The sequence below is a fragment of the Aquarana catesbeiana genome, linkage group LG04 (genome assembly GCF_042186555.1).
Source record: "Aquarana catesbeiana isolate 2022-GZ linkage group LG04, ASM4218655v1, whole genome shotgun sequence".
NCBI classification, from domain to species: Eukaryota; Metazoa; Chordata; class Amphibia; order Anura; family Ranidae; genus Aquarana; species Aquarana catesbeiana.
In genome coordinates this window covers 677,515,022-677,539,809 of record NC_133327.1, presented here as the reverse complement: position 1 = coordinate 677,539,809, position 24,788 = coordinate 677,515,022, and the positions used below count along the sequence as shown (strand labels likewise).

At 47.1% G+C, this 24,788-nt stretch overlaps 1 protein-coding gene across 2 annotated transcripts in view; it reads right to left on the bottom strand.

The window, feature by feature from the left end:
- LOC141141028 (exportin-5-like) overlaps positions 1-24,788 on the bottom strand; it is a 93,059-nt gene that overhangs the window by 8,289 nt on the left and 59,982 nt on the right. For both annotated transcript variants that reach the window (XR_012244032.1, XM_073628688.1), the window contains exons 20-30: positions 23,710-23,891; positions 11,755-11,855; positions 11,578-11,674; positions 11,371-11,506; positions 9,881-9,979; positions 9,240-9,265; positions 5,095-5,189; positions 4,270-4,365; positions 2,699-2,793; positions 1,801-1,908; positions 401-538 (exon numbers count right to left, since the gene is read on the bottom strand). Coding sequence is in view for 1 of the 2 variants with exons in the window: in XM_073628688.1 (XP_073484789.1) it covers positions 401-538; positions 1,801-1,908; positions 2,699-2,793; positions 4,270-4,365; positions 5,095-5,189; positions 9,240-9,265; positions 9,881-9,979; positions 11,371-11,506; positions 11,578-11,674; positions 11,755-11,855; positions 23,710-23,891 (1,173 nt within the window). In the remaining variant the exon portion in view is untranslated. The remainder of the gene's footprint in view (positions 1-400; positions 539-1,800; positions 1,909-2,698; positions 2,794-4,269; positions 4,366-5,094; positions 5,190-9,239; positions 9,266-9,880; positions 9,980-11,370; positions 11,507-11,577; positions 11,675-11,754; positions 11,856-23,709; positions 23,892-24,788) is intronic.

Below are 24,788 nucleotides of genomic sequence, written 5' to 3'. Positions count from 1 at the left end.
ATCAAAGTGTGTTTCCCCATAGGAATCAATGGAAACTCAGATAATTTGTTCCAGTGTCACTGCTTGTGTATGCATTACCGCATGTGGCCAGAGGGGGGGCGCCAGAGACGCTCGGATTCTCTTGGGAACCGAGTGTCTCTGAGCTTCTCTGATGCCCCCACACCTCTGGCCACATGCGGTACTGCACACCCCAGAGGCTTGAATCCTGCTCGTCTTGCGAGACAACACTCGCAAATCGAGTCATTATTTAAACCTCGTTACTTGCAATCCGAGGTTTTACTGTATATATTTATAACACTTGTCTCCATGATTATAATTTATAATTCCAATATTATACTAGCATAGTACATGACTTTCTTGATGGTTCCTGGCAGTCTGAGGCGGAGACACTGATTCTTACCAGAGCTTCATACACCTTTAACGCCAGGTTCACCAGGGAGTGATTACAGGCTTCGTCCTGACCGTGTATCTGAAGACCGTGCAGAATATTTGTAAAGAAACAAAGAGCAGCTTCTGAGGGCAGAGAACCGGAAATGACCTACAGGAGACAGTGATCAACGTCAGCAACACATACTGTACTATGCAGCTCAGAGGAGCAAGAAGATGGATATAGAGAAGAGTAAGAAAAGCACACAAAAGAGGAAGAAGAAAAGGATGATAGATGGAGACTGCAATATCTTTAGGAGTATGATAGAAAGGAGGAACCCCAGAGTCAGACTAAAGACTCGGTCCTACACACTATAAGACTATCGGGCGAACATTTTCATCCAAAGAATTTTCGTACAATTTCCGTATAGTGTGTATACAACTTTCGACAGCCGATTCCAAACCTTCATACGACAATTCCCGAAGGGACAAACGCCCAAATTTTTCTCATATGGTAACAGAACGAACGATCTTCGTTTAATGTGTACCGTTTTCATACAAGAAAAATCAGAAATAAAAGACTGCGCATGATCAGAAACAATTAACAAAAAAAGCCTTTGTCGTGCGAGAATATTCGTAAGAATTTTCTTTCATGGGTTTTCGATTTGCTGTGAAACATCGAGATAAAACAAGCATACGTTCACCCGACTTTCTGATAGTGTGTACCCCACTTAAGGGACCGTTCAAATTGGTTGTTGGGGGAGGTGCTGAGCCACATTTTCGCCCCCCCACCCCAGTCTAAGCAAAGAAAAAAAAAAAAAAACAGCTAGGGTGTACCCATGCCGTAGAGATGATGCTGTTTTGTGGACATGGCAGGAATTATAACCCTTGTCACATTTAGTGGGTACCACAGTCTGCTGAATACCACCCATGCAAGTAAATGGAGCTGCATTGCAACCCCCCCCTCATAATTGAGTGCAATGCATGTGGTTGTGACACGACGGTGCGGCATTTACAAGGTTGAAACAAGCGGTGAGGGTAAGTGGCAATCCTTGCAGCAAATAAAAAAAACGAGCCCTTAAAGTGATTGTTAACGCAGCCAATGAGAGGAGAGGAGAGAAAGGGGGCGGGGCGGGCCACGGCTCCTTGTATAAATGGACATAGGGAGCTGTTGCTCGGGTTGGGTGCCCTCATAGCAAGCTGCTTGCTGTGGGGGGCACTTAACAGAAGGGATGGGCCAGGAGAGCCGAAGAGGGACCCGAGAAGAGGAGGATCGGGGCTGCTCTGTGCAAAGCCAACTGCACAGGGCAGTGAAGTACAACAGGTTTGTTATTTATAACATCACTTCAAAGAGGAAGAGAAGAGCGTGTCGGAGTCCAGTAAATAAGCCGCAACTTGGGAACAAGTCGCAAGGATCCTGGGGGCTCTCCATACCTGTTTTAGCAGGGGCCAGCACAGATGATTAGCTGCTCTGCGACAGGCCAGTGTGTCCATCCAAACAAGTGGGCTGAAGGCACTGATCAGTAAAGGGGAGGACACCTCCTAAAAAACAAATTTCAACACAATTTATGAATGACATTTTGCTCCATTTCCTAGACCCAACCTTACATTTATGTATACACTTGAAGATTCATTCCTACTCTCCTGCAAACTTGAACAATCTCCTCAATATTCACTATTACCATCACCACCACCCAAAGCAAACCTTCTCTTCCAATCTCATCCAATCAGAGCACCCTCTGACAGCAACACACATCCAATCATCCAGTGACCGTGTACACCGATGTATGCTGGCCTGTTGACACCCGCCACCTGTGTCCTATTATGCCCCGTACACACGGTTGGATTTTCCGATGGAAAATGTGTGATAGGACCTTGTTGTCGGAAATTCTGACCGTGTGTGGGCTCCATCACACATTTTCCATCGGATTTTCCGACACACAAAGTTTGAGAGCTTGCTATAAAATTTTCCGACAACAAAATCCGTTGTCGGAAATTCCGATCGTGTGTACAAAAATCTGACGGACAAAGTGCCACGCATGCTCAGAATAAATAAAGAGATGAAAGCTATTGGCCACTGCCCCGTTTAAAGTCCCGATGTACGTGTTTTACGTCACCGTGTTTAGAATGATCGGATTTTCCGACAACTTTGTGTGATCCTGTGTATGCAAGACAAGTTTGAGCCAACATCTGTCGGAAAAAATCCTAGGATTTTGTTGTCGGAATGTCCGAACAAAGTCCGACCGTGTGTACGGGGCATTAGACTGTTACAGATTCAGCTCGGGGTACCCAGAAATTAAACGGCCGTCTGCCCACCTGGATCAGCACTCACCTCACTTGACATAAGAAACATCCCAAGTTCGGTCAACTTCAGAGACCCCGGTAATGGTACTTCCAGGCTCATCATCTCCTCATCAGCTAGAGAGCCTAAAATAAAATATAAAAATTCAATACTGTATAAGGAAAATACAAGAAGAGCATCTAACACTGGGGTGAAAAAACAACCTCAGGTCAATGCTATAGTTTGCCCCAACCCCCGCTCAGGGCCACTTTTGTTGGATAGTTTGGTTGGCATGTGAAATAAGGAGGAGGAATTCTTATACTAAATTATATTAAAATTTATATATTGCGATTTACATCTATTTAAACCTACAATGGTATCATCTGTTTTTTAAAAAAACATGTTTTGCACAGAGCAGCCTCGATCCTCCTCTTCTCTGGTCCCACGCCGGCACTCCTGGCTCCTCCCTTCCTGCCAGGTGCCCCCAGAGCAAGTTGCACTCAAGCAGGTGAGCTCCCGAGCCGCGGCTCGGCCCCACACCCTCCCGATTGGTTCACTGGCTGTGCCAATGGCTCCCGCTGCTGCCAAAAGCCGGAGAGGCAAGGCTGCCGGATCGCATTCAGGGGCCCACGGTAGTGCCACCCCCCCATATTTCCCTGGTTTTCCTGTCCTTCCTACCTGTGAGTCCAGGAAATATGGGACATAAAACCTTGCACGATTGTGGCAAAAACTCCAACTGACAAAGAAGAAGGTCCGAAACACACAGAAGACAGGATATACTCCAAGATCACAGTATAACATTACCCCAGGCTGCAGATGCAAGACCCACATCGGGGTAGGCTGCCAGCCCAACCTCGGGGCAGGCTGCCAGCCTGTACCAGAAAGATGCAAAATGAGGAGGCAAAGGATAATGAAAAAAAAAGGCATGCTAGTAGTGGAAGGAGTTATTCCAGGCTGGCCTACAGTTTTTTTTTTTTCATTTGCTAGGAAAAAAAACAAAAGGTTTTAGACTGTCCCTTAATGGAGCACAGAAAGAAAATGGTTTTGCGTCAATTTTATATTTTACTTTACTCTTATTTTAGGTTTTATACAAGTCTTTGTTTTAGAAAAAAAAAAAAAAAAAAACCATTTAATATACGACGAGGCTCCCGAAGCACTATGGGTTAGCTCACTGTTTCTCAACTTCAGTTCTCAATGCGCCCCAACAGGTCATGTTTTAAGGCCATTATTTTGCACAGGTGATTTGATCAGTTTCACTGCCTTAGTAATTACCACAGTTGTTTCATCTGAGGGGAAACCCTGAAAACATGATCTGTTGGGGCCTCTTGAGGACTGGAGTTGAGAAACACTGGATTAGCTAACGCAGCAACACTGCAGACACAAATTGCTATGAGGCTCCATTTGTCTGATTAAAATGTTGGACTCAATTAGCCTACTATCAGCACAGCTCAAACAGAATCATGCTAATGGCACGAGGAGGTCTAAACATCATCTGCTGGCTAGATAAAACACTACAAAACACTCATTTTGTAATCCTGACCATAATAATGAAAGAACATATGTTTACAGTCACTATACAAGCGCTTCAGAAATAAATTATGGTATTAATTCTGTGTTCTTACCCTCTGCTTCAGCCTGATTCACACCACGCAGTCCGTCCACCTCTGCTTTGTTGTTTGTGCTTTGCTCACTGGTCTTCTGGGCCACGCAGCAAGAAGCTGGAATCATACAGAAACCAGGGGAAGAGGAACTTGTTAATAAACAGTGTCCTACAGAGAACACTGGAGGAAAGACACTTTAACCACTTCCCCGGGGGCGTGCAGCGTGGTGATCGGCGGTGCTGTGTGTCGCTCTGACACACCGCATCTCCGATCGCGGTAAAGAGCCTATGACGTACTCTTAACCACATGATCAGCTGTGACCAATCACAGCGATAACCAGGAAGTGCCAATAAACGGCTTTCCTTGGTTCGCGCTGACAGGAAGACCCGGTCGGCGGCTCTCCTGATGGGGGGGGGGTCTGCGCTGATAATTAGCACAGACCTCATTAGAGGTGCCCACCAAAATGCCAATCTGTGGCCATCAGTAACGACTGTCAGTGCCACCCATCAGTGCTGCATATAAACGCCTCCTCATCAATGCCCATGAGTACCCATCAGTGCAGGAGAAAACACATTTTTATTTTAATTTCGGTCTTTTTTGGTTTAACAAAAAATAAAAAAACCCCAGTAGTGATCAAATCCTACCAAAAGAAATCTATATTTGTGGGAAGAAAATGATAAAAATTTAGTTTGGGTACAGTGTTGCATGACCGCCCAATTGGCATTCAAAGTGTGACAGCGCTGAAAGCTTGCCTGGCACGAAGTGGTGTCACACACACAAGGAAAGAGAGATTTTAATAACTTTACTAGTTCTAACTCAGTTATAGGCAAGTATCTAAGTACTTACCAAGCAGATTCACCATCTCTCTTGTCAGCAGCCGTGCCAGCTCAATTTCCAGCATCTCTGATGATTCCGTGTTCACTTCTCCATAACCTTCTCTACTGCTCAAAGACAAACCATTACCCCATCAGCTAAATATGATGACCGTTTAAAGACAACAGGCCCACTGCAACAGTTCACCTTGGCCTAAGCCAAGAATCTAGCACTAGCCCTGCAGAGGACTCCAGAGTCCAAATATCAGCTTCTACAGTTAGAGAAGCGAGCTGTAATACTGAGCTCCATAGGTCCCCCATCCATCCTTCATCATTCTTCTCCATCCATTCATATATCCCCTTCATCCGTTAGTCTCCATCTCTCTCCTTCATCCGTTAGTCTCCATCTCTCTCCTTCATCCGTTAGTCTCCATCTCCCTCCTCCAGCCATTCGTCTCCATCTCCCTCCTCCAGCCATTCGTCTCCATCTCCCTCCTCCAGCCATTCGTCTCCATCTCCCTCCTCCAGCCATTCGTCTCCATCTCCCTCCTCCAGCCATTCGTCTCCATCTCCCTCCTCCAGCCATTCGTCTCCATCTCCCTCCTCCAGCCATTCGTCTCCATCTCCCTCCTCCAGCCATTCGTCTCCATCTCCCTCCTCCAGCCCTTCGTCTCCATCTCCCTCCTCCAGCCCATTTTTCTATTCCAACCTTTCCTTCTTTCCGGAGAAAAAGAAATAACCCCTCAGAAAATGGTGGGACTTTAAAGGCAACAAAGTAATAAAAACAATTTTATTGATACAAATATACAAAAATACACATAAGAAAAAGTCTAATGCAATAACATTGAATAAACAATAAAGTAGTAAAATAAGGAATATACTGATGTAGGAATCTAATGTATATTCGTGTAGTCTTCCACCTGGGCCTACGCGTTTCGGGACTGCTCATAGAGTCCCTTCATCAAGGGCAACTTGTAGGAGGAATTTACACTACATAATGAAATATAAATTGACGTAATTAGAGATCAAATACATTGTACATATTGCCTGAATCTTAAACCATTCTGTACAGCTTGACATCAAGAAACCGAAAAAAACAAAAATAAATTATATAAAGGAGATGATACACATACCCAAGTATATTCAGGAAAGAAGGCTCACTGTCAGAGTCTCGGGGGTAAGTACGCACAAAGCGCCACAAGAATCCAAAAAGGAAACAGGCGTATGTCTGGCCCTGCCTTATCCACACTGGTCCCAATGTGTCGCCCCAGGAGAGCGAACTCAAGAGGGGCAGCACTATCCCGGAGGGATCCAAAAAGCAAAGAACCAAGAGGGGATTATCTGGAACAAAAAAAGAGCCAGGTAGGCTGATGTCCCTCTACAAGCGGAAGACACCCATATGTTCAAAATTGTCACTGCATGGACGCAAGGCACGGCGTTCACCGTGCAGATCCGCGTCCAGGCAGGGCATAAAAATGAAACAATTTAAATATGCATAGCTTACCCTAGTGCTGATTCGTGAAGGATTTTAATAATGGATGTAAGCAGGTACCCCCGAGGTGTAAGCGGGGGAGCGAAGGTCCCTTAAGAGCACAAGCAGCTCAAAAAGTTGCAAAGGATAACAGCTTCCTACAACGGCAGAATCTGTAAAGTAATGCAAGAGAGGGGGAAGCTTAATCACAAACACTGGGACAGGAATATTCTCTGTGTATTGCAATATATAGTATATATTGCATGGGAACTCCATCAGAGGAGGCAAAGCAGAGAGCCTACAACAGGTTGGAGTTGCCAAACAAATAAAAACACGAGAAGGCAAAGAGCAGCATTACCGTGTCTGTAGTGACGCTGTGCTGCAGTGTGCTAAGGAGCTCAGTTCGTCCGGTCTGCAACCACCGCCGCCGAGCAGGACAGTGACACTGACTCGGCGTCCGGTGGCTTAATATGGAAGGGGAGGAGAACAGGTGCGGTGCTGATTGGCGTACAAGTTCCGCCCATCATGCCGCCGCTCCAATAGGGGGGTAGACACCATGGTAACCCCATGACGCCACTCCGCCTAAGGAAGCTAGGAGATGGGAGTCATGGTAACGTCATGACGCCGATCTGCCCCGGCAGTGTCTATTAGCAATCACTTGTGGGTACAAGGCGGTGATTTTGTTGTACTACTATTTCGCTAGGTCCAATGACCATTTGAGTGTCAGTTTTTACTTATTGTTTCCTGCCTTCCTCTCTATCTACTTGCCATTTTATTATGCACACCGGAATTGCATGTACAGTCCCCTACTTTGCAGCCTTCTCTGTGGCTAAGGCTGCAATACCCATGCTGATATATACTTTCTACTTCACTTACACAAGTGTTAACTAAGTCTCAGGAGAGCGCCCTAGCATAGGACGCTCCCTCCCTGTTGTCATGGCTCTCGTCTCCTCCTTCCCCCAGGCAGAGCGGCGTCATGACGTTACCATGACTCCCATCTCCTAACTTCCTTAGGCGGAGTGGCGTCATGGGGTTACCATGGTGTCTACCCCCCTATTGGAGCGGCGGCATGATGGGCGGAACTTGTACGCCAATCCACACCGCACCTGTTCTCCTCCCCTTCCATATTAAGCCACCAGACGCCGAGTCAGTGTCACTGTCCTGCTCGGGGGGGTGGTTACAGACCGGACGAACGGAGCTCCTTAGCACACCGCAGCACAGCGTTACTACAGACACGGTAATGCTGCTCTTTGCCTTCTCGTGTTTTTATTTGTTTGGCAACTCCAACCTGTTGTAGGCTCTCTGCTTTGCCTCCTCTGATGGAGTTCCCATGCAATATATACTATATATTGCAATACACAGAGAATATTCCTGTCCCAGTGTTTGTGATTAAGCTTCCCCCTCTCTTGCATTACTTTACAGATTCTGCCGTTGTAGGAAGCGGTTATCCTTTGCAACTTTTGGAGCTGCTTGTGCTCTTAAGGGACCTTCGCTCCCCCGCTTACACCTCGGGGGTACCTGCTTACATCCATTATTAAAATCCTTCACGAATCAGCACTAGGGTAAGCTATGCATATTTAAATTGTTTCATTTTTATGCCCTGCCTGGACGCGGATCTGCACGGTGAACGCCGTGCCCTGCGTCCATGCAGCGACAATTTTGAACATATGGGTCTTCCGCTTGTAGAGGGACATCAGCCTACCCGGCTCTTTTTTTGTTCCAGATAATCCCCTCTTGGTTCTTTGCTTTTTGGATCCCTCCAGGATAGTGCTGCCCCTCTTGAGTTCGCTCTCCTGGGGCGACACATTGGGACCAGTGTGGATAAGGCGGGGCCAGACATACGCCTGTTTCCTTTTTGGATTCTTGTGGCGCCTTGTGCGTACTTACCCCCGAGACTCTGACAGTGAGTCTTCTTTCCTGAATATACTTGGGTATGTGTATCATCTCCTTTATATAATTTATTTTTTGTTTTTTTCTGTTTCTTGATGTCAAGCTGTACAGAATGGTTTAAGATGCAGGCAATATGTACAATGCATTTGATCTCTAATTACGTCAATTTATATTTCATTATGTAGTGTAAATTCCTCCTACAAGTTGCCCTTGATGAAGGGACTCTTTGAGCAGTCCCGAAACGCGTAGGCCCAGGTGGAAGACTACACGAATATACATTAGATTCCTACATCAGTATATTCCTTATTTTACTACTTTATTGTTTATTCAATGTTATTGCATTAGACTTTTTTTATGTGTATTTTTGTATATTTGTATCAATAAAATTGTTTTTATTACTTTGTTGCCTTTAAAGTCCCAACATTTTCTGAGGGGTTATTTCTTTTTCTCCTTATACAAGGGATGGCGGCAACCCATATGACCTAATTGGATGGTATCCCCTTCTTTAATCTTTTTTTCCTTCTTTCCAACCCTCACCTCAGTCTGCCTGTCCATCTTTTGCCTCCTTCCATCCATCCATTATATTCCATAACCTGCCTTTCTCCATCACCAGTCCTTCAACAATCTTCTTCCCTCCACACTCGTTCCCTCTATCCAGCCATCTTGCTCCACACATCCTTCTGTCCCTCTCACCGATACATTGATCTCTTCCTAGCATCCACCCCTCCTATCTTCCTCTCTCTCCATCATCCATCCATCTCCTACATTGTTCCATTAATCCTCCTCCCCTGACCCATTCCCCTTCTATGTGTACTTACCTTGTCAACCATTTCTGTGACAATCTCTGGAAGAGACAAAGCAGAAGATCATGAAAAACGAAGACACGTTTTATTGGTCAATAAATTTACATTTTTTCAAGTTTACAAGCGATATTTTATATGAACTACATGTGGAAAAATATTTTTCAAAAATATTTATTGAAGAATCTAAGTCACTGTTTGCAAAGCATGCCGGACTTTCCTAGCTTCACAATGAGAGCCCAAGATGCCTGCGTAAGCTGCAAATCTCTGCAGTATTCATTGCTACTACAGTCACGCCAGCAGTTATCCGGGTCCTGTGCCGAGCGGCTGCCCTTCTACATATTAACCACAGTGGGTCGCTCTTTTGGCACCGCTTCTCTCTGTCCAATCAGGGAAGGTCTTGTATTCACTGAAAAAAAAAAAAACACAAGGCTTTCTCTGAATGGTGGCAGTGCTGAACAAGTGACCCCCCCATAGTTACTATGCAGGAGGGTGGCTGCTTGACACAGGACCCCAGAAAACCGATGCCAACACTGTAGTAGCTGTGACTACTCCAGCAATTTGCAGCTTACCCAGGCATCTGTTCAGCAATTCTTCAGTGGTGTTGACATGCTGAAGAGGTCACAGCGACAGGAAAGAAACCAAGGGAGTTTTCTTACCTGGTTCATGAAGGTCAGCAGTGGACCCATGATGGGACATAGAAGGCTCTCGTACCTCTCTGGAGGACAGGACAGGATAAACGGCTTCATAAACATATGTACAGATAAGGACATTAAGGAAAGATAGGTGACCATATATTGGCAAACAGCACTAATACTTCTAAGTCATTCAGAGGCTACTCTCCCCACGTTGGCATTTTTTGCTGTGCCATCGCCCCCCCTCCTCTATGGACCTCCTCCTTCCCTCTGTGCTACCTATATTCACCACTCTATAAACCTCCTCCCCCTCTGTCTTCTACATCACCCCTCTTTATCATCTATATCACCCCTCTAAAAAACTTTTAACCCCTCTTGTACCATCTATATTACCCCTCTATAATCTTGAATCCCCTGGCGCTGCTGACATCACATCTAAGATGGAGGCGCCCAGCGGAAGCTCAGGAATTTTGGATGTCTATGCAGGGAAGGCTTTTACAGGTAAATAACATGCATACAATATGGTAAAATGCACATTATAATCTTATGGTAAGAGTGTTGTTGAAGTGAATGGTCTGGTGACAGTCTTAACACTTGATCTCTAGGCCTTTTTCTGACACTTTTGTTTTTTTTGGTGGGTTTTGCCATTTTATAAGACCACAAATCCCTCCCCTGTCCTTAAAAGCATTCAAAAACACCAAGATTGTTATTTTTTCAATGCTTTAGATTTTTTTTAAATGGAGCCGTTGACATTCAGGTAAACTGGAAGTGATATCATGTCATCGCTTCCAGGTTACTATAGCGGAGAGCTGATCCCAGCTTTGTTTGGCTGTCTGGCCATCTGGCGGACTCGCCAAGCTGGCCGCTTGGGTCTCCCGATTGGACAGGAGAGCCCCAGCAAGCCGCGAAAGGCAGCGGGGGGGGGGGGGGGAACGACAGTGGGGGACAAAATCCCCTCTCGCTGCTTGTAAAAGCAGTCCAGCGGCTAGTTAGCTGCTAGGATTGCTTTTACAAGAGAGCCGACCACCACCTCTAAAAATTTTTTACTGGGGTGATGACGGTAGCAGGGTTATGGACCTTGCTTTGTGCACTGGTCCTAATCATTTGGTGGAGGGGGGATTAGTTCTAGTGAAGGGAACTCTTAAGGCGTCAGCATACCAAGACATTTTGGACAATTTCATGCTCCCAACTTTGTGGGAACAGTTTGGGAATGGCCCCTTCCTATTCCAACATGACTGTGCACCAGTGCACAAAGCAAGATCCACAAAGACATGGATGAGCGAGTTTGGGGTGGAGGAACTTGACTGGTCTGCACAGAGTCCTGACCTCAACCCAATAGCACACCTCTGGGATGAATTAGAGCAGACATTGCGAACTAGGCTTTCTCAACCAACATCAGTGCCTGACCTCACAAATGCGCTTCCTACAATATAAGTGCTAATGCTTACATCCTTCCCCTCCATGCATCAGGACCAAATGCCATCCCCCATTTCTCCCCAGTATTGAAGGATATGCAGCATGGCTCGCAGACGGTAGTCGGGAACATTGCTGAGATTGCAGAAGGCCGAATTAAGCAGGCGAGTGGCCAGGTCTGGAATAGAATAAAAGTCCTGCAACATGGCTGGTCCAAGCTTTCCCAAAATCTGCCAACTAGAATGAGAGATTAATGAGAACTCCGACATTAGGAACAGAATATGTAGCTGGGGTAGAGCAGTACTCACCAGCTGTCATACATGGAGCGGAAGAAGGCCTGCATCCTTTTCTCTGCGCTTCGATACACGGGGACATCGTACGTGTCCATGACAGGCTGTATCAACCCTACAAGTGGAATACAACATCATGGAGTGGAAAGGCACAAATAAATCTATGCATATAACCATCATAGGCTCAAAACTTACCCAAGATGCACTTCTTCTCCGTCTCCAATATGTCCAAACACTTGGCATAGGATTCACCCATCTTCTGGACAACCTCTGGCAGGTACAGATTGTTGAATGCCCTGAGGAGTAGAAGGGTCAGGGAATGAGGCTGGTCAGAGGCGAGGGACACTTTGGGTTGGGTAAAAATTTACATGAGACAGGCACATGTATGAGTAATAGTCATTTAACCACTTACCGACCGGGCCATAGCCGAACTACGGCTACAGCGCAGTCGGATAATTAAAGGAGGGCATACTATAAACGTCCTCCTGCGCGAATGTCCATTACCAGTAAAGGCCAATGACAGCAACAAGCCAGGGCATGCCCGGTTCAGATCTTCCCCTCTCTGTACCGATCGCTACAGTGTGCGAGGAGAGGGCTGATTGAATGCAGCAGCGCTGTGGGCTTGATCTGAAGTGCCCACAGTGCTGATCTGTGCCAATTCCTGCCTCATCCATCCTCATTCATGCTCGTCCATCCCCATCCATGGCTCATTTATGCCTCATTCTTGCTCATCCGCGCCACATCTGCGATCATCCGTGCCACATCCATGCCACTACAGTGCCTCACAAAAGTGTAATAGGTACTCAGATTTGAAATTTATGCCCTTAGAACACCCGATGGTGCTCCCTGCATGTTGGGCCTCGGTATGTGGCCAGGCTGTGTAAATGTCTCACACATGTGGTATCGCCATACTCGGGAGGAGTAGCAGAATGTATTTTGGGGTGTAATTTATGTGTTAAAATTATCGTATAAAATTAAAACTTTTTTTTTTTTTTTTTCTACACAAAAAGTGTTTTCTTTACACATTTTCCAAAAACTTGTGGAAGAAAAAAAATGACATGTCAAAAAAGACTCATTATGCCTCATAGATTATACATTGGGGTGTTTACTTTCCAAAATGGGGTAATTTTTGGGTCGTTTCCATTGTCATGGTGCTCCGGGGCCTTCAAAAGTGCAAGAGGTAGTCAAGAAATTAAATGTGTATTTTATGGGCGTGGCCTGAAGCTGCATGGTGTAAGGAGTGCAGAGTGAGAGCTCCGGCTGCCCATTCTCCTTAAAATTCATCTTTTGGGGCTAAATCATCCTACTTTTCGGTACACAGCACCCGCTCTGCCTAGAGAGCCCCTGGGACTCATGTCGCCACCGGAACGCGTGCTGGGGAGCTCTGGCAAAGCTTGATCAATACCGTAATGACAGGCGAGACACAGCGGAGGAAGATGGCGCCGCGCCTGCCTCAGGGGAAGAAGGTCCACCCTCCGGAGACACTGCCCGCATCCTCGATGCTGTATCCCTTTGCCAGACAACGCTCACGTCCAAAATAGGAGAAAGTTAAAGTGGACATTTCTCTCATCCGTCAGTACATCCATAAACTGAGGGAGAGGGTGACCAAAATGGTGCGTGGAAGATGACATTCTGCCACTACAGATCACCACCGAACGACTCCAGTACCAACTCAATGTTGTCCTCAGCAAACAGTACGACATGGAAAACAGACTCCATCGATGTAACCTCAGATTCGTGGGGCTACCGGAAAAGTCAGAGGGCTCGGACCCCCCACGTTCCTGGAAAACCTTCTCGTTACCAACTTTGGCAGGGAGGCCTTCTCCTCCACGTCCGTATTGGAACGCGCGCATCGGTTTGCTGCACAACCTCCGCCACCCGGAGCCCCCTCGCGCACCTTCATTGTGAAGCTGCTAAACTACTAGGACACCATTCTCCGCCTCACCCACGAAAAGGGCAACATTCCCTTCGGCAACATGAACATCGCAGTATACCCGGACTTCTCCGCGGAGGTCCAGAAAAAAAGGGCACAGTTTTCCAAAGCTAAGCGACAACTGCGCAACCAACACCTGGCTTATGCCATGCTGTTTCCAGCGCGTCTCCATGTGATCCGAGACGGTAAAGCACACTTGGACCCCTCCGCGTTCATTCCATGGTTGGAGAGGTGGGACGCAGCCGCGCCTGCGCCATCCTAATGCTTCAGTCACATCCCATCGCAGATATGCCCTGCCGCCCTGGACTCCTGAGCCACTCAATCCCATCACCCCCCTCTGAACCGTAAGTAGGCCTTGGCCTGTCCCACCGCAACATTTTTTCTTCCTCCTTTTTATTTCTCCTTCCTCCTCTTCTCCCTCCAATTTTTTTTTCCTGGACATACTCAGGGCACACTGAGTAGTGCCACCGAATTAACCGAACTCCCCTCTCCCGCTCAGGCGCTGGGCGGACGTGCCGCCATCTCCACTGTAGCTTCCCTGACACGCACTGTCCCCTGAACGTACCCATGCAGCCAGTTACTCTCGAACAATGTACCTGCACCCCCTTTGCATCTATATGCTATCCCGAATAGCACTGTTGTGCACCCAGAGACAAGTGAGCGCGCATCTGGACCCCTGTTCCTCATGTATCCTCATGCATTCCCCATCAACACAGATGCAACTCACTGCTACACCAAGTTTTGTTTCCCTGGCCAGCAGCAGCCCCCACAGCCGTGGAGGGCTGCCACGAGTTTGAAATGCCGCGCTGGTTCAGAATAGGCGAAGTTACTAACATTTTTATTTTACTGCTTACTTACTCATTGGATTATTTGACATATCATTTACTGCTATAAAAGTCTGATTGTCTGCTGCCAGATTCCCCGGATTGCTTCCTCACCATTATGGTGTCCTGCTGGCTTGTCGCGGCCTTTGCGCCGCCCCATGACTCACCCGCAGGACACCATCATGCCCCAAGCACTGGGACCCCTTTTCCACAATGTGATAGCGTATACAGAAATGATATTAGGTATGGGGGTGGATACGGGCCTCCCCCTGTTGATCCGACTATACTCCTATTTAGTACCACCACGACTATGGCGTCCCTTAAGCTAGTAACATGGAACGTGCGGGGTCTGAGAGCCAAGCCCAAGCGATTGGCTGTCCTCTCCCACCTCAAATCAATGCGTGCAGATGTCTGTTTTAGTAGAAACCCACATCACAGGCCAAATGCAAATGGAACTCAAGAAACCCTGGGTGGGGTGGGTTTATCAGACCCCCTACACCAATGCCTCCAGAGGTGTGGCCATTCTCATAGCCAAGTGGACTCAATTCCAACTCCATAACCTACAGTCGGATCGACAGGGCCGGTTCCTCTTCCTCCGCGCCACCTTCGGTGGAGTTGAGATTCTGCTCTTAGCAATCTACATCCCCCCACCGTTCCAGTTCACTGTTCTGAGGGAGGGCGTGACATTTATGACCCAGCACCCTACAGTGCCTGCCATATGGTTAGGGGACTTTAACATGGTTATTAACCTCCTCCTCGATAGGCTCCACTCGCCCACATCATCAACCCAACCCACCTCCACTAGATTTGGCAGGTTCCTCCTTGAATTCGCCATGACAGATACCTAGAGACACAAGTACGCCAACACCACCGCCTACTCCTGCTTCACTCCCTCGCAAACCGCAATGTCCCGCATAGACATGATTATGCTTTCTCCCACCCTGATCCCGGACCTCCTTGATGTGCGGTTCGGTGTCTGAATCCTTTCCGAACACTCGCCATACTGGGCTACCATACACATGCCCCCCGACCCGCATTTGGAGGTTGAACCTATTTTGACTCACTGCCCTCACGGATCTGGAGAGTATCCAGAGAGAATTGATAAATTATTTTCAATCCAACACGGGGTCAACTTCGGCGGGGATGGTGTGGGAGGCATTTAAACTGCATGCCCGTATGATACTCACCACACGCATAAACAGACACAAGTCCTCCACCAAGCTTATCCTACAACAAGCCGAGGAAAAACTAAGCTCCCTTGAGCAAGTCTTCCTGGCAGACCCATCGGCCTCCAACTCAGCCCAGCTACGCTTACACTCTAGATTAACAGATCACCTACATTTTGAAAAAGCTAAACGGGGCATTTTTTTCAGTAAACCTAAATCTTCGAGCAAGGGGAATGCGCCGGTAAACTCTTGGCATACATGGCTCACTTGGATCATAGCCCCCCCAGTGGTGGTAAAGCTCCACTCGGAGACTGGAGACATACTCACGGACCCTGCACAGGTGGCCCGCGAGTTTAGACGATTCTACTCAGACCTATACACCTCAAAGGCTGACCGCCCCCACACTGCCCTACAACTACTCCTGCAGAACATTGATTTCCCTTCACTCACTGACTCCCAAATAGAACTCCTTGAGGCACCTATTACTGAGGAACGCAAAGCGGAGGCAATAGCAAACCTACCGACATCCAAAGCCCCCGTCTCTGAGGGCCTCCCCCTGGAATTCTACTCCCAATTCCAAGAAGTCCTCCTCCCCAAGCTACAAACACTCTACTCACATATATATGAGACTGACACACTCCCACACACCATGGGTGAAGCCCTCATAGTCCTCATCCCGAAACCGGGAAAAGACCCCCTTTACCCTGAATCGTACTGCCCTATCTCTCTCTTGCAATTAGATGTTAAAATACTAGCCAAGATACTTGCCCTAAGACTCAACAAAGTGATACGCAGCCTCATACATGCCGACTAAACCGGAGTCATACCCAACAAAAACACTGCATTTAACCTTCGGAGGCTCTTTATGAATCTCCAGGCCACCCATGACAACGTTGGATCCCGGGTGGTGGTCAGCCTGGATGCTGCCAAGGCGTTCGATTCAGTCGAATGGAGCTACCTGTGGGAATGCCTTCGCAGATTTGGCTTAGGCCCCAGATTCATCAAATGGCTCCAGCTCCTATACAAGGCTCCCACCGCCCGGATCCAAGTCAATGGCAAGATATCAGACCCCTTCCCTTTGTCCCGAGGCACCCGTCAGGGATGTCCCATATCCCCCTTGCTATACGCACTGGCTGTCGAACCCCTGGCCATTGCCATTAGGGCACACCCTGACATCAAGGGCCTCCGCATGGGGCGAGTGATCGAGGTCCTCAGTCTCTATGCAGATATGCTTCTATACTTAGAGGACGCTGACCCCTCACTAACAGCGGCTCTACAGGTAATTCACCAATTTGGCACCTTCTCGGGACTACAGATTAACTGGTCCAAATCCCAAATTCTCCCCATGGATGTCACGGGCCCCACAGCCGCCCAGACGGCCCTCCCACTAATAAGGACAAACCAATTTAAATACCTTGGCGTACAGTGCTCACGGTCCCTTAAAGAGGGAGTCCACCTAAGTCCCCTTAAAAAAAAAAAATATTAAAAGCCAGCAGCTAAAAATACTGCAGCTGTTGACTTTTAATACATGGCCACTTACCTGTCCCAGGGTCCAGCGATGTCGGTAGCCGAAGCCGATAACCCGCTCGGTTCTCGGCAGCTGCCGCCGCCATCCTAGGTGAGGGAATCAGGAAGTGAAGCGTTGCGGCTTCACTTCCCGGTTCCCTACTGCGCATGCGCGAGTCGCGCTGCGCATCGTAACTGGTCCCCGCTATCTCCTGGGACCTGTGTGTTTCCCAGGAGACAGCGCGGAGGGACAGGAAGAGGCATAGACTCTCGTGGGAGTCTATGCTGGAAGTAGGTGCAAATACCTGTCTTGTACAGGTATCTGCACCCCCCTCCCCCTGAAAGGTGCCAAATGTGACACCGGAGGGGGGGGAGGGTTCCGAAAAGCGGAAGTTCCATTTTTGTGTGGAACTCTGCTTTAAAGGCTACATGCATCTCAATTTAGAACCCTTGTACGATCTCCTCAAAAGTAAGACCCAAGTCTGGGCCAGGCTTCCCCTCGGAGTCATGAGTCGCATTAACCTGGTTAAGATGATCCTCCTCCCCATACTCAATACGTTCGTATGGGGCTTCTCTAGACAGAAGTTGTCATGGCAGACACTAAAACGCCCTGTTCATCCTGGTGGCACGGCCCTCCCTGACCTTGCACTATATTACATAGCCTCCCAGCTGTCACACTTTTTTTACTACAAACACCAAGATAGGCTTCGCCACTCCAACATTGTGTGTACATCTGTCGCCGGAGTGGTGGCCCGCCCTTTTCAGATACTTTTCTGTAACCATCGGGGTCTCCCCCGCCTTGACGACAGGTGATGCATGCTGTCTCATCTAGAGGTCGACCGATATGGGTTTTTCTCTGGCCGATGCCGATATTTAGAAATCACGGCAGCCGATGGCCGATATAGGATACCGATTTTTTTGGGCCGATCTGTTAGGCCGATTTTTTTTTCCTCCATCTCATAAAATCTAAGGCCCCTTTCACACTGGGGCGGTGCGGGCGATGGGGGTAAAATGGCGCTATTTTTAGCACTGCTTTACTGTCGGTATTCAGCCCCCCTTGCTAGCGGCCGAGAAAGTGTTAAAACCACCGCAAAGCGCCATGCTGGCGGTATTGCCGCGCTAACCCATTCATTTCAATGGGCAGGAGCGGTGTAGGAACGGTATACACACTGCTCCTTCACCGCTCCAAAGATGCTGCTAGCAGGACTTTTTTTAGCGTCCTGCCAGCGCACCGCTCCAATGTGAAAGCCCTCGGGGCTTTCACACTGGAGACACATCAGTGGCTCTTTCAGGGCGCTTTGCAAGTGCTATTTTTAGCGCTGTAGCGCCTGCAAAAGCGCCCCCAATGTGATAGGGGTCTTTCAGTTAGACCCCTTTCACACTGGGGCGTTTTTCAGGCGCTTTTGGGCTAAAAATAGCGCCTGTAAAGTGCCTGCAAAACGGCTCCCCTGCAGTCTTAGTGTGAAAGCCCGAGAGCTTTCACACTAAGGAGATGCGCTGGTAGGATGTTAAAAAAAAAAAAAAAAAAGTCCTGCAAGCAGCATCTTTGGAGCGGTGTATATCGCTCCTCCACCACTCCTGCCCATTGAAATGAATGGCCAACGCTGCTGAAGCACCTGCAAAGCACTTCGGCAGCAGCGCTATACGGGCACATTTAACCCCTTCATCGGCCGCTAGCTGGGTTATAAGCGCCCCGCTAGCAGCCAAATAGCGCCGCTAAAATGAAGGTAAAGCGCCGCTAAAACTAGCAGCGTTTTACTGTCAACGCCTGCCCGCTCCAGTGTGTAAAGCAGCCTTAAGTAATAAGTGATACAGAAAATGTCTTACATTTAAACATTAAACAAAATAAACACACAAAAAACAGGTAATCAAAACTTTTGGACGAAAAAAATGGGCTAACTTTACGGTTTTAGTTTTTTAATTAATTAGTGCATTTTTTCCCAAAAAATTGCGTTTGAAAGACCGCTGCGCAAATGCTGTGTGACATAAAATATTGCAACAACTGCTATTTTATTCCCTAGGATCTCTGCTAAAAAAATATGTATAATGTTTGGGGGTTCTAAGTGATTTTCTAGCAGAAAATACAGGATTTTTACTTGTAAGCAATAAGTGTCAGAAAAGATTTAGTCTTTAAATGGTTAAACTGAGAACTCCTACAGGTGGAGTTCAGTCCATTGATAAGTATAATCATTGTATCTCTTTTTGGTTCTTTTCTCAGACTTGGCAGGCTGCCCAGAGAGTAGAAACAAGTTGCTCCATGGAAGACTTCAGGCAACTTGAATTGACTTCCATTAGGCCCCTTTCACACTGGGGCGGTTTGCAGGCTCTATTGCGCTAAAAATAGTGCCTGCAAACCGACCTGAAAGTGCCGCTGCTTTGTCTCCAATGTGAAAGCCCCGAGAGCTTTCACATTGGAGCAGTGCAATGGCAGGACAATCAAAAAAAAAAAAAAAAGTCCTGCTAGCAGCATCTTTGGAGCGGTGTGTTGAAATCAATGGGACACCGCGGCAATACCGCCGGCAAATCGCCTCTGCAGAGGCCCTTTGCGGTGGTTTTTAACCCTTTCTCGGCCACTAGCGGGGGTAAAACCGCCCCGCTAGCGGGCGAATACCGACGGTAAAGTGCGCTAACAATAGCGGCGTTTTACCGCCGGCGACGCCCAGTGTGAAAGGGGCCTTACAGAAGTCATTTGCAAGTCGTGCTGAAGTTTTAAATCGGCCTTTTTTTATCAGCACAATCGGCCGATGCCGTTTAATTAAAAAATGCCAAATATCGGCCGATATATCGGTCGACCTCTAGTCTCATCACTGTAAAATATGGCAACTGGCGATGAATAATACTGAAGCCCCCCCCCACACACACGCTCATACACCAATATGGGACAACCCTCAACTCTCTGAAATGATGACCATCCCTGATCACAACATATGGGTCTCCAAAGACATCATATACCTCTCCCAAGTTATATCAGACGGCACGATAAGCTCATTTTAGGCCCTCAAAGAAGAATTTGCCCTCCCCAACCATATGCTTTTCCGATACCTCCAGGTACGACATGCCCTCCAAACCCAGTTGGGGCCTCTATTCCCAGGCTGGAGACTGTGACCCTGGCAGACACGGTCCTGGGAAGTGATCCCAAGAAACTTATCTCTACTCTTTACAACCACCTTCTAACACCCTCGGCCACCACCCACGCCTATCAATTGAAAACTAAACGGGAATTCGACCTGGGGGAGCTTGACGACGAGGAATGGGGGGGAAATACTAGAGTCCTGTAAAAAAGTGTCCCCTAAATTATTAGACAGGCTCACGCACCTCTACATCCTTCACAGGTCATATATTACCCCCTCACGCCTCTCAAAATACAAACCGGGCGTTGGCTCAGCTTGCCCTAGGCGTGGCGACTCTGACAGTACCTTTTACCACCTGATATGGTCCTGCCCTCCCCTTCAGCAATACTGGACACAAATTGTAAAATTCCTTCACGATCGCATGGGCTCCCCCTGTCACTCTGCCCACGCCAATATTTACTTGGCCTCCTTCCCATTCCAGAGGAAGCGAAATACTTCACCACCTTTCTACAAGAAACCCTTTTCACGGCCCGTATGCCGATAGCCCAACTCTGGCTCAGAGCCACCTCCCCTACTACTACCCAGCAAAGGAAAAGGGCAGTAAACATCACCCTTCCATATAAAAAGGTTCTATACCTCCACCGTGGTTGCCCAGGCAAATACAATAAAATCTGGGACAGATGGGTAGATGACTCCTCCACCTGTGAAGATTAGGAGGAGCTTCCTTTCCCTGCACTGGGCTCGGACCATACTAATTTGTCCCCGACCTTTCACTCCCCCTCGGACAGTTGGATACACTGACTATACTAAACTACGCCGACTCCGTTCCCCGCCATCTCAGCACGGTGAGTTGTCACGCACAACTTCTACTTGTTATAAACCTGAATTGCTATGGTTATAAGCAAATGACAATGACTGGGGTTATCTCAGCTGTAGATGTGATTTATCAGACATCTTAATCCTCTGTCAGGTACCTGTTGCACCCTATATAATGTATGTAAACTCCATATTGAATATTATGCTCAATAAACTTTATTTCTGAAAATAATTGAACAAAAATTGAATTTTATGTTCCTAGAACACCTGATTGTGCGCTCCCTGCATGTTGGACCTCTGTATGTGGTCAGGCTGTGTCTCACATGTAATATCTCCACACTCAGGAGGAGAAGCAGAATGTATTTTGGGGTGTAATTTATGGTATGCATATGCTGTGTATGAGAAATAACCTGACAATTTTGTGAAAAAGAAAAAAAAACAATCTTCATTTTGCAAAGAAACGTGGGGAAAAAAAAATTACAACTTCAAAAAAACTCACCATGCCTCTTACTAAATACCTTGGAATGTCTACTTTCCAAAAAGGGGTCATTTTGGGGGGATATTTGTCCTGGCTTGTTAGTGGCTCAAGCAATGAGATTAGTACATCAGGTGTGATTTTGTGAATTTTCTATGATCGGCACCATAGCTTGTAGACTAACTTTCACGACCAAATAATATACAGTAGTACCTTGAATTATGAGAATAATTTGTTCCAGAAGCATGCTTGTAATCCAAAGCACTCGTTCACCAAAGGTAGTTTCCTCATAGGAATCAATGGAAACTCAGAAAATCGTTCGTGTCACTGCTAGTGTATGCAGTACCGCATGTGGCCAGAGGTGAGGGGCGCCGGAGACACTCGGAAACGCTCAAAAAACACTTGAGAACTGAGAGTTTCCGAGGGTCTCCTGCGTCCGAGTCTGAGTCACTGGCGCCCCCCCGCATCTCTGGCCACATGCGGTGCTGCACACCCCAGAGGCTTAAATCCTGCTCGTCTTGCAAGATAACACTCGCAAATTGAGTCAGGATTTACATAAAATTTTTTTTTAAAAAACAGCTCATATTGCGAAACGTTTGTAAACCGCGTTACTTGCAATCCGAAGTATTACTGTAAACTAAAATTGTGCGCCCGCATGAATATAACATATGAGGTTATACGATTGAAAAGCTCCTTGGGGTAATACCCGGAGCTGTGGTATGTTTAAATCCCAGTGCAGAGAAATAACAAAACAAAACAACAAATTACAGTTGTAAATTATATCATATCTCCATAAAAACTTAGTGGAAAAAGAACGTCTTCTACGTGCCCTGTAGAAGACGTCACGTATGACGAAACATGTAGGGCGTGGCCTCGCAGTGCTTGCCATCACGTGTTCCATGTTTGCACGGGCGTTCAGCCTTTGTTTTTTATGCCGGCTTTTTAAAATCTAACGATTTTTATACTTGTATTTTTGCATTAAGACCTTTGGTCTATTTAAGTAATAAATTCCCTACTATTATTACTACACCATTGGAGTTTTCCCCTTTTTTCTCTTATTCATGGATCCTCCGAATCACGAGTCTCCCTCCTGACGCTGCAGCAGTAAGATCAGCTCTGAGTTGGTGGTGCTCGTAAACAGGACCGGACATCGATATCCTATCTGTCCCTGCAGAGGGTTATATCTGCAAGCTCGTATGACCTCGCCACAGAGGAGGTCCAACAAGTGGGGTAAGGGTACATCCATTACTCCTCTCCCGCAACTATCGGTGGCTTGGAAGTGTTTCTGCATCTTTCACCTTTCTACCCTGATGTGACACACCAAAGGAACGGCTTTCCCTCCTTACATATTTTGTTTTTGCTAACTTGTCTTTTATGGACTGAATGTGGTGTCTTTCAAACGATTGGGGGTCCAATCGCACGTTTAGAACTTTCACTTTTTCCACTAAGTTTTTATGGAGATATGATATAATTTACAACTGTAATTTGTTGTTTTGTTATTTCTCTGCACTGGGATTTAAACATACCACAGCTCCGGGTATTACCCCAAGGAGCTTTTCAATCGTATAACCTCATTATATGTTATATTCATTCGAGCGCACAATTTTAGTTTATATGTTTTTTACTTTATGGATATTTGAAGTATTTTGTTGCAGCTGCACTTTGCAAACTTAAGAACTTTTATTCACCTTGTCTTGCTCATTAGCGCAGGTTTTTCCACCAATTTTGAAGTATTACTGTACACTGATTTGTGTTATTTTTACCAAAGATATGTAGCAGTGGTACTTTTGGCCAAAATTTATGAAGAAAAATTACTAATTTGCTAAATTTTATAACAGAAACAAAAAAAATACATTTTTCATTAGAAAATTTTTGGTCTTTCTTCATTTATAATGCAAAAAATAAAAAAGCCAGCAGTGATTAAATACCACCAAAAGAAAGCTCTATTTGTGTGGAAAAAATGGACAAATATTTCATATGGGTACAGTGTTGCATGACTGAGTAATTGTCATTCAAAATGTGAGCACCAAAAGCTGAAAATTGGTCTGGTTAGGAAGGGGGTTTGAGTGCCCAGTGGGCAAGTGGTTAAAGGACCTGTTAACCCAATTAAGGCTTCTTTTTGTACTCTCTGTTGCACTCTCTTTGTAAGCAAACTTCATTTTGCCTTTTAAGTCAGGACTCCGGTTCTCACATTCATTGCTATAGCACTTGGTGAGACAGTTTTGGCTATAGTTTGTCATTAAAATGTGCAAACTCCAGGTTGCCATCCTTATCCCTGCTTAATTACCATAGAACAAGCATGCTAGGAGGACGTCTCTGGCTGTGTATACAGCATGGAAGAATGGGAGCAGACTCTTACCGCACCAAGGAGAAGATGCTGTCCAGAAGTTTGAGCACTTGCTCGCTGCAGGGGTTGCGGTAAATGGGGTTTCCATCCGAAGTGAAACCAACAACAAATCCGCCAGCTTTTGCTGCCTCTAGGTCACTGGGCCATTTGGCGTTTTGCAGCACCCCTTTCACCGTATACAAGCACAAATTCAGCTGTCAACACAAAATACGCACACAGATAGCAGATGTGAGATTAGCACCGGGGGGGGGGGGGGGGGGGGGGGGGGGGAGGGACACACACACACACACATCATCAAGTTTATGAGTGCTGAGTCATCATAAGCCCATCATCCTGAGCAGGAATCAGAGAGATGTCAGTGCAGAGGTGGATAACAAGGATGGAGCGGACAAGGGCATGGTGCAAGGAATCCAGAGGTGGAAAGGGAGGGCGGCGCCTACCATGGATTGAGGAAATATACTGCAAAGGAAAAGCTGATTTTTATACTTGTATGCAATTCAAAAGCATGTATTAGAGTGATTTTTGGGGACAAGATAATACTCCATGCCAAGGTGGGCACCAATTCAGGGTCCAAAGGTTGAAGCTGTCAGTGCAGGAAGACCCGGGCGGGGCGGGAGATTGGGCAGTGCTGCAGTCCTGTATATGCTTGCCCTGGGATTCTGGGGCCTGTATACGCTTGCCCTGGGATTCTGGGGCCTGTATACGCTTGCCCTGGGATTCTGGGGCCTGTATACGCTTGCCCTGGGATTCTGGGGCCTGTATACGCTTGCCCTGGGATTCTGGGGCCTGTATACGCTTGCCCTGGGATTCTGGGGCCTGTATACGCTTGCCCTGGGATTCTGGGGCCTGTATACGCTTGCCCTGGGATTCTGGGGCCTGTATACGCTTGCCCTGGGATTCTGGGGCCTGTATACGCTTGCCCTGGGATTCTGGGGCCTGTATACGCTTGCCCTGGGATTCTGGGGCCTGTATACGCTTGCCCTGGGATTCTGGGGCCTGTATACGCTTGCCCTGGGATTCTGGGGCCTGTATACGCTTGCCCTGGGATTCTGGGGCCTGTATACGCTTGCCCTGGGATTCTGGGGCCTGTA